The 16,154-nt window shown below is 47.4% G+C and overlaps 1 protein-coding gene across 1 annotated transcript; it reads left to right on the forward strand.

The window, feature by feature from the left end:
* Positions 1-487: 487 nt before the first annotated feature.
* LOC147413085 (uncharacterized) lies at positions 488-2,282 on the forward strand. The gene is given in 2 exon segments (XM_086480627.1): positions 488-2,242; positions 2,244-2,282. Coding segments are annotated over 2 exon segments (1,794 nt in total).
* The last annotated feature ends 13,872 nt before the right edge of the window (positions 2,283-16,154 follow it).

Consider the following 16,154-nt stretch of genomic DNA (forward strand, 5'->3'; position numbering starts at 1 on the left):
CCATCCCACATGACGTCTGCTCAGCAATGTAAGCTGGGGAAAACAGGAAGAAGGGGGGGACATTGGTTTCACTTTTGTCATCTGGAGCAACCGCTATGCGTACCGGAGCCCTAATTCCCAGGAAGTGGCCGGACATGGCCTGCTGATGGGAAGTAAGAGAATAAGATCTTTTGTTTTGCTTTTGCTTCCGCGCACAGCTTTTGCTTCATTAAACTGTCTTTATCTGACCCACGTGCCTGTTTTTATATTTTCTCTCCCCTGTCCAGCTGAGGGGGTGAGAGTGATAGAGTGGCTTTGGTGGGTACCTGGCATCTGGCCAGGGCCAAACCACCACAGTCTTTTTGGCACCCAACGTGGGGCATGATAACGGCAGTTTTGCATTAAGTGTGCTGTAACTGTAGTAGCTATTAAGTGGCAAAACTCCTGTGCAGGTCACAGAGTTTGTTAATTGCAGCGCTTATCGCTTTATTTTGCTCTGCTTGGGCACATGCTAGTAGAAACAGCTGCTATGTACTTTGTCATCACATTGATAGCTTTAGTGTGCTGGGGAAGCTATTGTATGGGGAGGATGAAGGAGCTTGGGAGCATGCTAGCTCAAATAATAGCTATGTGCTCTTGCCTGGTAGTGATGGCCTTGTGCTTCAGGAGCTATGTTGTGGAGAAGATGAAAGAATCCATCTCCCTCTCCCTACCTGAAATTGATGCAGATGATTTTGTTATGCAGGCTCCCAAGGTTCTCATTCACCCTTATGTGAGTTGTTTAATATTACTCATTAATACTTCTGGCATGGTATGGGTTCTGTGGAATCTGGCATCATCCTGGTATAAGAGAAGACAGCTTTTGGGTCAGGCAATACTGAAAAGTGCCCTGAGGCGACCAGTCCCTGGGTGGCAGGGTGCGTGGAAAGATTTGAGCAGATTCTTAGGACGGTTATCACCTCCCATAACCTGGGACTTCACACCTGAACAGGCAAGCGATCCTAGCAAACTAACACACCACCTGATAGAAGGGTGCCTTACCTACCGCAATGAAACCCAGCAGCTTCTAGCCCTGCACTGGGGCCTGGCCTGTGCCTATCGAGCCACAGTTCAATACTCTCAGAGGACTGTGGCTGAAGCAGGGACCCAAACTACATCTGAGAACACCATGGCTGAGATGGGAACCCAAACAACAACGACTACAGTAATTGCCCCAGTAGTGAAGAAGAAACAGTGGATAAGAAAAGCAACAGGTCCATATCCTTGATTAACAAGGGAGGAAGAAGTATCCGATCAAGAAGCCAGTCCTTCAACAAGGAAATCAGAGGAAGAAGTAAGAGAAATCAAACAAGAAGCAGAAACTACTCGGTCCTTAACCTCATCAGAACTTAGAGACCCATGGAAAGATTACAGCCACCAGCCGGGTGAGCGGATTGCTGCCTGGATGCTCCGATGCTGGGATAACGGGGCTGACAGTCAACAGCTGGAAGGTAGGGAAGCCCAACAGCTGGGATCCCTTGCTAGAGGCCGGGGAATAGAGAGAGGAATTGGAAAAAAGACAGCAATTTGCAGTCTCTGGAGGCGGCTGCTTTTAAGTGTAAAGGCAAGATATCCATTCAAGGAAGATCTTGCAACCTCACCAGGAAAGTGGACTACTGCAGACGAAGGCATGCAGTACCTGAGAGAACTAGCGGTGCTGGAAATCATCTATAGTGATCTAGGCAACGATAGAGTTCCCAAAGATCCAGAAGATGTTCCGTGCACACGGGCCATGTGGAGGAAGGTGGTTCAAAGTGCCCCTGTGTCATATTCTAGCAGCCTGGCTTCAATGTATTACACAGATACGGATACAGTGACTGTGGAAAGAGTATCTGCTTGGCTCCGAAACTTTGAAGAAAATCTGTGTACCTCATTCTTACGGGACAGCACCTTAGCTGTCAGGGGTGCCCCAAGAAGACAGTCCTCTCCTGCGCTGGTCAGAGGGAAAGGAAGCCCTAAAGGTATGCCACGTGGTGCACTCTGGTTTTTCTTGCGTGACCAGGGGGAGGACATGAGGAAGTGGGATGGTGAACCCACCTCCAAGCTGGAAGCCTGTGTATGTGAACTGAGAGGGAAGACACCTGTTAAGAAGGGATCACCCAAGAAGGCTGTCAGCGTGGTCTCTGCAAAGACCCAAGAAGGCAATCAACGATCTCCCAGACATAAAAGAATTGAGATCACCTCCCTTGATCCTGGTGAGGGAACTGCTGGTCTGGCAATGCAAAGGCTCAGACAGTGAATATTCTGATGAGGAACAGGAATAGAGGGTCCCTGCCTTCGGCCAGGAGAAGGAAAGGGATGATCGGGTATACTGGACTATGTGGATCCGATGGCCTGGCACATCAGACCCACAGAAGTACAAAGCTTTAGTAGATACTGGTGCGCAATGTACGTTGGTGCCATCAGGGTATAGGGGCACAGAACCCATCTGGATCTCAGGAGTGACAGGGGGATGCCAAGAATTATCTGTATTGGAGGCTGAGGTGAGCCTAACAGGGGACAAATGGGAAAAACACCCCTTTGTGACTGGCCCAGAGGCCCCTTGTATCCCTGGCATAGACTACCTCAAGAGAGGGTAATTTAAGGACCCAAAGGGATATCGATGGGCTTTTGGTAAAGCCACTGTGAACACCAAGAAGATCAAAAAGCTATCTACCCTGCCTGGCCTCTCGGAGGATCCATTCGTTGTAGGACTGCTGCAAGTTGAAGAACAACAGGTGCCAATTGCTACCAGAACAGTGCACCGACAGCAATATCGCACCAACCGAGACTCCTTGGCTCCCATCCATGAGCTGATTCATCAACTGGAGAGCCAAGGAGTCATCAGCAAGACTCATTCGCCTTTTAATAGCCCCATATGGCCAGTGCAAAAGTCTGATGGAGGGTGGAGGTTAACAGTAGACTATCGTGGCCTGAACGAAGTGATGCCACCATTGAGTGCTGCTGTACCAGATATGCTAGAGCTCCAATATGAACTGGAGTCGAAGGCAGCAAAGCGGTATGCTACGATTGATATTGCCAATGCGTTTTTCTCAATTCCTTTGGCAGCAGAGTGCAGGCCACAGTTTACTTTCACATGGAGGGGTATCCAATATACCTGGAATCAATTGCCCCAGGGGTGGAAGCACAGCCCTACCATTTGTCATGGACTAATACAAACCGCACTGGAAAAAGGCAATGCCCCTGAACATCTACAGTATATTGATGACATCATTGTGTGGGGTGATAAAGCAGAAGAAGTGTTTGAGAAAGGAAAAAAAGTAACTCAAATTCTTCTGAAGGCTGGCTTCGCCATAAAGAAAAACAAAGTTAAGGGACCTGCACAGGAGATTCAGTTCTTAAGAATAAAGTGGCAGGATGGATGCCGTCATGTGCCTATGGAGGTGGTCAATAAGATAGCAACTATTTCTCCACCAGCTAACAAAAAGGAAACACAAGCTTTCCTAGGCCTTGTGGGGTTCTGGAGAACGCATATTCCAGGTTATAGTCAGCTTGTGAGTCCTCTCTATCGAGTAACGCGAAAGAAGAACTGTTTTGAGTGGGGCTCTGAGCAACAACAAGCCTTTGAGCAGATCAAACAGGACATGCTCTTGGGCCTCTCCGGACAGGACCAACTGTGCAGAATGTCCTCTATACTGCAGCTGGGGAGCATGGTCTCACCTGGAGCCTCTGGCAGAAGACATCAGGAGAAACCCGAAGTCGACCATTAGGGTTTTGGAGCCGAGGATATCGAGGATCAGAAGTCCACTACACCCCGACTGAAAAAGAGATATTAGCAGCATATGAGGGGGTTCGAGCTGCTTCAGAAGTTGTTGGTACAGAAGCATCTCTCCTCTTGGCACCACGATTGCCTGTGTTACACTGGATGTTCAAAGGAGACATGCCTTCTACGCATCATGCAACCAGCACTACATGGAGTAAGTGGGTAGCATTGATCACCCAACGAGCTCGACTGGGAAAACCCAACCGTCCAGGAATCCTGGAAGAAATCATGGACTGGCCAGAAGGCAGAGATTTTGGAGCACTGCCTGAGGAGACGGCTCGTGCCCAAGAGGCACCACCGTATAATGAGTTATCAAAAGATGAAAGGTGTTATGCTTTGTTTACGGATGGATCCTGTCATGTGGTAGGAAACTGTTGGAAGTGGAAAGCTGCTGTGTGGAATCCCACACGACAAGTCATTGAGGCTGCTGAAGGAGAAGGCGAGTCAAGTCAGTTTGCAGAAGTAAAAGCTATCCAACTAGCCCTGGAGATTGCGGAGAGAGAAAAGTGGTCAGTACTCTGTCTCTATACTGATTCCTGGATGGTGGCTAATGCCCTATGGGGTTGGTTACAGCAGTGGAAGAAGACTAATTGGCAGTGCAGAGGTAAACCCATCTGGGCTGCTGCACTGTGGCAGGACATTGCTGCACAGGTAGAAAACATGACTCTAAAGGTACGTCATGTAGATGCTCACATGCCCAAAAGCCGTGCCACAGAAGAACATCAAAACAATGAACAGGTAGACAAGGCTGCCAAAATCGAAGTAGCTCAGGTGGACCTGGACTGGGAGCGTAAGGGTGAGCTATTTGTAGCTCGATGGGCCCATGAAACATCCTGACATTTAGGAAGAGATGCAACATACAGATGGGCTCGTGATTGAGGGGTGGACCTGACCATGGAGGCCATTACACAGGTCACTCATGAATGTGAAACATGTGCTGCAATCAAGTGAGCCACACGAGTAAAATCTCCCTGGAACAGAGGGCGGTGGCTGGGTTTTCGATATAGTGAGGCCTGGCAAATTGACTATATTGGACCACTGCCACGAACACGTCAAGGCAAGCGCTACATACTCACCATGGTGGAAGGAACTACCAGTTGGCTAGAAACATACTCTGTAAACCATGCCACTGCCCGAAACACCATCTTAGGCCTCAAAAGACAAATTTTGTGGCGACATGGCACCCCAGAAAGAATTGAATCAGACAATGGAACACATTTCCGAAATAACCTAATAAACACCTGGGCAAAGAAACATGGCATTGAGTGGGTGTATCACATCCCCTACCACCCACAAGCTTCTGGAAAGATTGAACGATATAATGGACTGTTAAAGACGATGTTGAAAGCATTGGGCCGTGGGGCATGGAAGCACTGGGACGTAAATTTAGCAGAAGCCACTTGGCTAGTTAATACCAGAGGATCTGCTAACCATCCTGGTTCTGTCAAAACAAAACCCTTGCATACTGTGGGAGGAGATAAAGTCCCCGTAGTGCATACAAGAAAGTGGTTGGGAAAGGCAGTGTGGGTTGCTCCTCCCATGGGAAAAGGCTAACCCATTTGTGGGATTGTCTTTGCTCAGGGCCCTGGGTGTACTTGGTGGGTAATGTGGAACGATGGGGAGACCCGATGTGTGCCCCAAGGAGACTTAACCTTTGCCAAGAAGTAATTTGTATGTTGCAGGAAATTAATGTAGCAGGAGTGACCTGGAGTGACAAAGAGAGAGTTTTGCAAGAAACCAGAAGAGTGCAGCGATGACCAAAACCAAGCCGGCGCTGGTGCCCAACAATCGAACATAGTGCTTCTCCTGTCCTGAACACTCATCCTGACAGATGGAACACAAGTTGTAGACCTGGGAAAAAGACTATCTGTCTGATAAAGGACAAGGGATGGTAGTTAATGAGAATGTTAAATCTCTATGTTGGGGATAAAGATGGTTTAAGTATGTAGCGTCAATTGTAAGTTGTAAGAAGGATGTACATTAAATTATGTGGTACCTGAGCATGACACAAGTGGTATGGAATAAGGGGTGGATAGTGTAATGGATCTGCCTGAGATGCAGCCCTCACCGTGCTGTGCAGTGGTAGCTAGATAACACACCAGTGTTTTGACTACTGCTGAGCCGGGCTCACCCAGTATCAAGGCTGTTTCCCCAACATTTCCCCAGTAGGCTGGGGTTGGGTAAAAACTTGGGAGGGGATATAGCCAGGACAGCTGACCCAGACTGTCCAAAGGGATATTCCATACCACATGAAGTCTACTCAGCAATGTAAGCTGGGGAAAACAGGAAGAAGGGGGGGACATTCGTTTTGCATTTGTCATCCAGAGCAACCGCTATGCGTACCAGAGCCCTGCTTCCCAGAAAGGAGCTGGACATCGCCTGCTGATGGGAAGTAGAGAATAAGATCTTTTGTTTTGCTTTTGCTTCCGCGCGCGGCTTTTGCTTCATTAAACTGTCTATCTGACCCACATGCCTGTTGTTATATTTTCTCTCCCATGTCCAGCTGAGGGGGTGAGAGTGATAGAGTGGCTTTGGTGGGTACCTGGCATCTGGCCAGGGCCAAACCACCACAGGCCAGTGTCATTGAACCATACCAAGTGTCAAACCAGAGATAGATTACTTCACCTGTGCTCTCAATATTCTGCGGGATAAGTTGAATTTCACAGGCAAAGATAGTAAAAATGGTTGACAGCTTTTTTCTTCTTTTTCCATTTTAATCTTTGTATTTTTTTAATCTTTAAAAAAGAAAAAAAAAATATTAGCTAGTTTTCTGTCCTCGCAGCCACTAGAAGCAGATACCAAGCACAGGTGAACTTCATGTCCAAAATAAAAAATTTTAAAAAACATGTCAAAAACCCACCTTGAGCCATCAAGATCGAGATATATACGACACGTTATTAAAACAACCCAGTCAAAACTCTCACAGTCTAACTATAAAAAAGAGAGTTTTGTCCACGGTTTTAAAAGCATGATTGTCAATTCACTGTTTGGTGTTATTTGCTACTTGCCTTTATAGCCTTATGGGCACAGCATCACTTCTTTTTATTGGCTGTGTTTATTCACAAAAGAGAACAGCAAGAAACAAACAAAATGAAAATGCAGCTACAGAGTCTGACCCATAATTAACCCCCTACAGTCAAAGCATCCAATGAAATCTACCTTATCAAGATGCTCCTCTCCTTCTTTATCCTCCCCCTCTTCAGAGAAGTTATGGAGTTTCTTGGCAGGCAGGGGATGCCATTGAAGACACTTTCTTTTTGGTTGCTTCCCAGCTCCTCCTCCTTCTCTCAGATCATTCTTATTCCTACTACTGCCTTTCATTGCTGTGACCTGTCAGGCAAAACCAGCTGTAAGTTCACCACAAAATCTTAGGCATAAAGGACCACCATAGAGATACTTAAACAAACCAGTGACAAATATAGGGGGCACTAATGTAAGACTCAGTTGGTTTTGGCAAGATATTAGATAGAGATTTATTCCAGTTATCAGCACCAGCATGGATGTGTCTTTTCTACTCTTAACATTTCCACCTAATGCCCCGATTAACTGGCAACATGCAGTCCAAGAGCATGAAGCAAGGACACAAGCCAGTCCAGCTCTCGATTGTGCTCCTATCTGGAGGACAGCAGAAAAGCCCTCACACTTCACTAGCCAAGTTAAGTGAGAGACCCCACAGCTCTCCCACTGTAGTTTTTCATATTTTGCCACTGAAAATGTCAGGATATCCCTCTTTTTAGCTGTGGAACATATCGCCAGCCACTCCTCTGTTAATCAGGCACTTACATATAGCAGTGTTTATGCAGAACTCCATGACACTATGAGCTAGGACTGCTGGGTGCAATAGGGAAATCTGACTCCCTGCCCAAGAGAAGTGAATTTTCATACACAAATTTGAAGCAAACGACCAGAAGTCATTACCCTGACACTTCCAAAGTACTCATCAACAAAAGCCACTGCGCAGCAAACAAAACAAACGATCCACCGAACCGAGTGCATGCAGAAGGTAAATCATATTTACTCACACACCTACCTTGTGTGTGCATCCTTACCTAAAAAATACCTCAAAACCGCCTCTCAGTAAAAATACATACTTAACACTTGCTAACTGCCAACTCAAGGGATGGCTTAAGAGATCTACTACCTAAGTAAGGGGCAAAGAAATATATAAATAAATAAAACCAGCACTTCACCTCTAGGACCGAAGGCTGCACAAGGAAGTGCTGCCCGCACACAGTCTGGCCCCTCACAGCCGTCTGTTTACGCTGTGCAATGTCAATGATAACCCTGACGGAGCATGGCTGGCTTGCCAAGAAAATAACACAAACATCAACACAAACTGAGCCTGGAGACTGGTTACCCAGCTAGATCTTTATAAAGCCAAAAAAAAAAAAAATGGATGAAGTCTCACAGGTGCTTCTTGCCAGCAAGATAAAGAAGCTGGGCTAAGTGCTGGTCCCACAGGCAAAGCCAGAAGCAGCTCTGTGGTTGATTCTCAGGAGAAGGGCATGAAAAGAGGTCTAGCCTTGTCACCGCAAGGCTGCCTCGCAGCTTTGGATGCTGCTTTCTGGAAGATGCCGACTAGAGCACTAATGTTTCAGCCCGCAGCAGCAGAAGGGAAAGCTGTGGCCCCTGTACTTACACCAGCTGCCTGAGCCCTGGAGCCACTGTGGGGCCAGTGCCTCCCCAGAACCATCTCACACAGCGGCTCCAGCCCGTACGGCTCCAGCCATGCCCATACGTATCCCACCCATTTCAGTGATCACTAATTCTGGTTTTGGCTGATCTCTTCTCTGTGTGTTTCTTGCTGGTTAACTCAGTGGCCTTTTGGCAACACCTCCTTGTTTACAGCAGAAATGTGTGTGAGCAGCTGCTGCCCCTGCAGACTCCAGCAGCACAACCAAGCGGAAAGACCTTCAGAGCCCGCTGCTGGAGGGGACAACTGAACCGAAGTGGGTTCAGAGATGGGAACCTACGTCATCAAACGGCATCTGCCAGGGGTGGGTGAGTCCCTGCCCCCTCGCCAGCAGCAGCTGCCCCCAGCAGTGAAGGACGGCCTGCCACCTCGTCCCAGCCTGACGTCACGTGTCGGCCGGCGGGGATGGCGGCAGCGCGGAGGGAAGCTCGTCCAAGCGCCGGGCCGGGGCGGACAGACGGACCAGGTGCCCCTCGAGCCCGGGAAGCCCGAGGAGGAGCCCTGGGATCCGGCAGGTTCCACCAGTGCGGCTGCGCGGCTTGGCTGTTGCCAGGAGCGACCGCGGGAGATTTAACGGCCCCGGGGAGCAGCGGCGACCAGGACGTGAACCGTCAGAGGGGCGGGGCGGGGCGGGGCGGGCCGCGGGCTCCAAGCAGCCCGGCGGTCCCGGCCGGGGACAGCGGTCCGGGCGGCTGCCAGGCTGGCGAGCGCTCCCTCCGCGGCAGAAGGAGCGTTCCCGCAGGGCCCGCCCCGGAGCCGCCCGCCGCGTCCCCCCAGGCAGAGCCGGCGCGGACGGAGAGCTCTGGTCGGAGGCAGGTCATGGCGCGCGCCCGGAGCCTCCCCTGGCGGCCAGGTCAACCCCTGCCCAGGGTGTAGTGGGCTGCGCGACAGCCCGAGGCTGCGGAGCTGAGGGGAGACAGGGCAGTGGGTTCACGGCTACGCTCCTGTGGCGGACACCCCTGAGAACAAGGAGGCACCTCGGACGCTGGTGACCTATAAAAGCAGAGCTCCAGTACAGTCTCTGCCCTCCGGCATCACAGCACAAAACCAAATAGGAAGCTTTAACAGATCCAGACCCCCATGAGCAAGGGCTGCACAGAGAGCCTGCCCCAGCAGCGCCCAGTGGGCACCGAAAGGAGAAACCATCCCAGCAGCGCCCCGTGGGTACTAGAGGAAAAAACACTGAGTGGTTGCAGTGGGTGACTCTGTCAAAAGGCACTGAAGGGCCCATCTGCCGACCCGACAGAGAGTCACGGGAGGTTTGCTGCCTTCTGGGAGCTGAGATCCGAGATGGAGCTGAGGAGGTACCACAGCTTGTCAAGAGCATGGACTGCTACCCACTGTTACTCTTTCATGTGGGCATGAATGACCTAACAAGTCATAAGCTGTGTAGAATCAAAGACTACAAAGTCCTAGGGTCAACAGTGCAAAATTCAGGTGCCCCAGTAACCTTTTCCTGCATTTTACCAGTTAGGGGGAAAGAGGCAGCCACAAATCAACAGATAATGCACGTCAACTCTTGGTTGTGTGGCTGGCGCCATCGTGAGGGGTTTGGGGTTTATGACAATGGGGCATCCTTTGACATTAACCTATTGGGGAGGGATGGAGTTCATCTGTCCGGCAGAGGCAAGGGTATCTTTGGTAAAAGGCTGGCCAGCTTGGTAAGGAGGGCTTCAAACTGAATGTGTCCGGGCGTGGGGTCCAGGGTGGCAATGCCCCTGCCATTACATTCAACTGGGGAATAGACCAGGCCAAGCAGAGCAGCAACAAATGTCCCACAGCTGCCTCTCCAGAAGAAAACCGGAAGGCCAGCTGCCTCCAGGGCATGTCTAGCTAGGGTAGATCCTCCTCAGTCCCTCCATGGAAACCTGTATGCTCAGTTACCTCCCCAAAATGCCTGTACACCAACACATGCAGCATGAGGAGCAAACAGGAGGAGTTAGAGGTCTGTGTGCAGCTGCAGGGCCATGATCTCATAGCACTAACGGAGACATGGTGGGACAGCTCAATGACGGGAATACTGCCATGGATGGCTACGGACTCTTCAGGAAAGACAGGCCAGCCAGGCGAGGCGGGGGAGTTGCCCTCTATGAAAAAGGATCTGAAATGTATCGAGCTTTGCCTAGGGGAGGAACAAGTTGAGAGCTTATGGGTGAGACTTAAGGGACAGGTTAATGTGGGTCAACTATTATAATAGTGTCAACTATTGTGGGTGTTTACTACAGGCCACCTGACCAGGAGGAGGAAGTTGATGAGGCCTTCTACAGCCAGCTGAAAGTGACCTCACAGTCACAGGCTCTGGGTCTCATGGGAGACTTCAACTACCCTGACATTTGCTGGAAAAGCCACACAGCCAAGCAGCCACAGTCCAAGAGGTTCCTACAGAGCACTGATGACACTTTCTGACACAGGTGGTGGAGGAACCAATGAGGAGAGGGTCGCTGCTTGACCTCATACTGACAAACAAAGAAGGACTGGTTGGAGATGTGAAGGTTGGGGGCACCCTTGGCTGTAGTGACCACGAGATGGTGGAGTTCAGGGTCCTGCGTGGAAGAAGCAGGGCAATAAGTAGGATTGCGACCCTGGACTTGAAGAGAGCCAACTTCAGCCTCCTCAAAAACCTACTTGGAGGAATCCCATGGGCTCGGGCTCTAGAAAGCTGAGAGGCCCAAGAGATCTGGTTGCTATTCAAGCAGCACTTCCTCCAAGCTCAAGATTGGTGCATTCCTATGAGGAAGAAGTGGAGTAAAGGAGGCAGGAGGCCTGCTTGGATGGGCAAGGAGCTTCTGGTAGAACTCAAAGGGAAGAAAGAAATTTACAGCAGGTGGAAGAAGGGGCTAGTCACTTGGGAGGGATATAGAAACACTGCCAGAGAACGCAGGGATGCAACCAGGAAAGCTGAGGCCCACTTGGAATTAAAGCTAGCCAAAGATATCAAAAACAACAACAAGGGCAGTAAAAGAAAGACGAGGGAAACTGTGGGCCCACTGCTGAATGAGGCGGGTGCCCTGGTGACCGAGGATATGGAGAAGGTGGAGTTGTTGAATAGTGCCTTTGCCTCAGTCCTTACTACTAAAGCTGGCCCTCGGGAGTCCCTGACCCTGGCACTAGGGGAAGAAGTCAGAAGAAAGGAAGACTACCCCTTGGTCGAGGAGGATTGGGTTAGGGATCTTTTAGGTAAACTGGACACCCACAAATCCATGGGCCCTGATGGGATGCACCCACAAGTGTTGAGGGAGCTGGTGGATGCCATTGCAAAGCCGCTCTCTCCCCTAAAATAAATGAATCAAAGCTTACTGCACATGAGTGCTGAAATGAAAATGTATGCTCAGCTCCAGGCATTCAAGTGGCGTTCAGTAGGTTGTTTTCTTAAATTGTGAACCATTTAACCCAAGTCATCACCTTGAAGCAGCAGTTCTACTATAAAGAGGCTTTTTAGCAAGATGGGTCCTCATCCTCTAGGCTGAACACACATTTAGGAGATCCAAGACACAGAGTAAGTCAGATCCTGGCTGTTATACAGGCACCACTTACTACAGGAAGACACACGGTCGCTCTTTGCTTCAACTTTGGAGTAAATCTCTGCAATGGTCAACAACAAAAATCCTCAGGATTTAGCCCCACTGATGGAAGGACTGAGGCCACAGACTGACTTCAAACTTCACTTTTGCAGCATGGCCTGGAGGCCCCCCGCCCCTTAAGTATGTTGAGCTACATAATCTATACTCTGTGCCCTCTCTTCTCTCCTATAAAATAGTGGGTTGTTCATAACATGAATAGGTGAAATATTTCAGCCCCTGTATTTTAATAAATCTGTGTTTCCAAATCTTTTTCTCCCATTTTTGCTTATTCAAGTTCTCCTAAGTTTTGACCTGCATTTCAGAGACTTTTTTGGGATTCACTTGTTGCTGATGCCTCTCAGTCAAATGTAGGATTGGCATAGTGAGAAATGTTCTACTTCTCTATTACATCGCATAGGACTTTTCCTCTTAAAAAAGGGATGCTGACACAGTGTGATGAGCTCGTTTTCCTTTGGATTGCTTCATCTACCATATTGCTACCACACTTCATAGGCATTTCTGTCATAATTGTTGATATATTCACATACTATTATATAATTATGAGAGAAGCTGTCCCATAAAAAAAATTAAATCCAATCAAATGCAAAACACAGCTAACTTGGACACTTTCATTCATTTTTTTTATATGGAAGATTTTGGCAAGACACAGCGTAACTACTTAGACAAGGCACTCCATGGTCACATGAATGCACATATGATTATATGACAGCACAAGTTTTACTGGCATTATTTACTTTTTCAATGGCAAAACATCAGTGGAATCCATTTAGAGGACTTTTCAGATTCTATTTATTTACCTGATTTTTTTTCCCCTCAACACATCATCAGTACCATGTTAGTTGCTTGTTTTGTACGGGAGATGGGAAGCTGGCAGACAGAAGCAAGCCAAAATACCGACTCCTGCTCTCCCTCTCAGGGATCCCTGAGTGCTGGCAAGCATCCCTACCAGCAGGCTTTTGGAAAGAGAGCTGGACCTGGACTGTACAAGAACTGAAGCATGCGTTTAAGCTTGGCGGTTAAATAGTTCCCTAGAAAGTCACAGTCTTTGCAGGATTTGGGGCTTAAAAGTATAGAAGCTTGTTCCGGTTTGGCTGGGACAGATTCACAGCCCAGCCACGCTAGGCAGTTCCAGGGCAGCCAGGGCAGCTGACCTGAGTTAGCTCCAGGGGTAGCCCACACCATGATGGCATGGTCATTCTAAAGGGGGAAGGTTTGCTGAGGAGAGGGAGCTCCTGTGGGGTTCCTCTGGCTTCTCCTCAGGACTGCCCTCTGGCCAATGGGGACAGCTGCATATTCCCTTGGCTAAGCACGTCTCTGGTGGTATTGGTGGTGTTTTCACTAGATCTGCTGCACTTCTACCCCAGGTCTGCTCTCCTTTTTCCCAATTCCCCTCCCTGGCTGGTGAGGGTTCACCAGGTGACAGAGTGACTGTTACAGCTTAGCCCTGGGTGCAGGCTCCATGTAGACAAGGATACACGACACCCACAGTGCAAAGTCTGCAATAAATGCAATTTATGAACCAGATCACAAAAAAAGTCTTTTCTTCTACAGTACAAGTAAAAATACCATGTATCTTTTAAGGCAGACGCAATGGCTTTTAAAAGTTAGCAGGAGGGTAGACAATTAAAACCAGCTAACAAGATTGTACAAGACATTTCTCAGCATAAGGATGACAAGTGAGAGATGCTATGGAAAAAGTAGGAGTATTCCAACAAGACAAGACAAAAGTACGGACAGCTTTGCTTACAGCAAGCCATAGATGCTTTATAACATCACCAGAGGATACTTGTCAAGGCTGACATTCATGATCCACTGACAGCAAGAGATACCTTCAGGGTGATGTTCTACACCTCCCTTTGGTGCAGATATAGATTGAATAGAAGAGAGATATTACACCAGTAAAAAAAATATAACAATTTAATTTCTTTTGTGTGTGTGTGTGCTGGCTGTATTATTTCCTTTCTAGTCCTGGAAACATTAACCAAAGAATGACAGTTTTATTGGATGACTCAAATACATATACCTAACAGGGCTTCAGAGACAAAAAAAATAAGATTCCTTAAGAAAAGAGCTGGATGGTAGGGTGGAGCAGGGGAGAAGAAGAATTGTTTCATTTTTTACAGCATACATTTCTATTTCAATGAGACAACTGTATGCAAGTCTTCATTTTTTTTGAGTGTTCATTAAGAACAAGTGTTTGATTACCTTCATGAACATTAAGTTTTGTTTTCCTCCTATCATCCTCTGTTATTTACAAAACCTGATACAGACAGAAGACTGACTTCTGCGGTCCTCACTTTGGGACTACTTCACCCCACAGATGACCTGTCACCAAGAATGCTGCTAGTGGTTGTGCTGAACCAGCTGCACTCACCAGGCATTGCCCAACTATGTCTACACACACAGAAATCCTTACAAAGCTCTTCAAAAGCAACCAGGCGCTGTAAGGCACACAGTGACACAGGCTAGAAAGAAATCCAAGACCTGCAGAAGCAGAAGCCTGGAGATGTGAATTTTGACTAAGGTGGTTTTGACTTCCCTGTGGGAAGGTTCTCTGTGGAAGAATGTCTGAACTCCAGCAACGCTCATCTCATCTCCATGAGGACAGTGGAAATGAATTTCTAGTTTCCTGTTACCTTAAAACCACATTTCCTGGAGTCCAGCTGGGCCCTCAGCTGACTCCATGCAGATAACCGGTACAAAGGAACAAAGGGAAAGTTTCAAGTGGATTTTCCACATTTTCTGCTCTGTTTTACATGATCTAATCCTCTACTACCTTATAAAAACAAATACCAAAGAGAGAAAAGGGGACGAAACTATGGCACTAATGGCTTGGTGTACTGGGGGTGACTGAGTCAGTGACCTGAGCTGTTCCAACAAAGAAGCAGGAGACTGGGACATGAGTTCATGTTCTCACAGGTCTAGTGGGCTGAAGAGGTACTTGAATTTTCAAATAAATGCAAAAGGAGATTGCTGGCAGTAAAATACACCTACATCATGCAACAAATTTTTTAAAAATAAATTTCTTTTCACTCTGGAATAACTGAACCAGAATATTTCTATAATGAAGAACAAGAACTGGTTGACACTAATTACTGACTAGTCAGTGAATATATTCTTTATTGTTGCACAGCCGAAAGCCATTAATGAGCTTTCTAATTTTCAGCGATGTGATGGTTTAATGGAGGACGTGCTGAGACTCAATGGAGCCCTGTTTGCTAGCAGAGGTTTGGGACAGACTGTCACGATATGAAATCCTTGGCAACACAGCAACAGGTCTCACTTAATTTTTAATGACACTCTCTTCCATCTTCAGAAATTATTTTAAACTGACTTAAAACTCAGATCCGAGTTGCTTGCTTTCTTTGTTCTCTAACACGTAAAATTAAGCCCCAAGATCAAGAGAATGTCAACTTTTAAAATTATTTTTTTTTAAGTGAATCTTTCGTACCTAATAATCTAAAGGGCATTTCAAGTGCTGGCTCTCTCCAAATCTGCTTTTAAAATGGAAACCACACAGACAGCAAGTGCACAGGATGGCACAAGAACCGAACAAGAACACCTCATCCATTCAATGCATAGAAAAAGCTTGCTTATTCTGTGCAAGGAATACTCTGCCCAGATGTGCTTGTGTCACCATTTCAGGCAACTGTACTAAATGAACATGAACCTTTCCATAAGACTTAACCATAATATAAAAAATAAAGCTTGAAAAGTCAGGAGAAGATAATGTAATCTACTGCAAAGTCTTTTAATGATAGCTGATTTTAAACAAAGATTTCTTTTTTGTTTTTCTTTCTAGTTCTCTTCTTTTATAGAAGACAACATGAAGAAATATAATAAAACAATATTTTACCTTGTAGGGATTTCTTCAGCCTTCAGGAATATCCTCATTGAAACAAGTAGAAGACAGGCAAATCCTGCCTGCTACAAAATTGCCCTCAAAAGACACATTTAGGAAGTGGATCCTATCGTTACAGTGCATGAGCACACCGATCAGGAAATTAAAAAGACAAAACTTAGCATAGATCTCGACTATCGGGTCTTCCTTACGCCCCTGCCAGAGAACAAACACAGAATTTGTTTTGACAAATTGACC

The sequence above is a fragment of the Leptosomus discolor genome, unplaced genomic scaffold, assembly GCF_034619465.1.
Source record: "Leptosomus discolor isolate bLepDis1 unplaced genomic scaffold, bLepDis1.hap2 HAP2_SCAFFOLD_40, whole genome shotgun sequence".
Classification (NCBI taxonomy): Eukaryota; Metazoa; Chordata; class Aves; order Leptosomiformes; family Leptosomidae; genus Leptosomus; species Leptosomus discolor.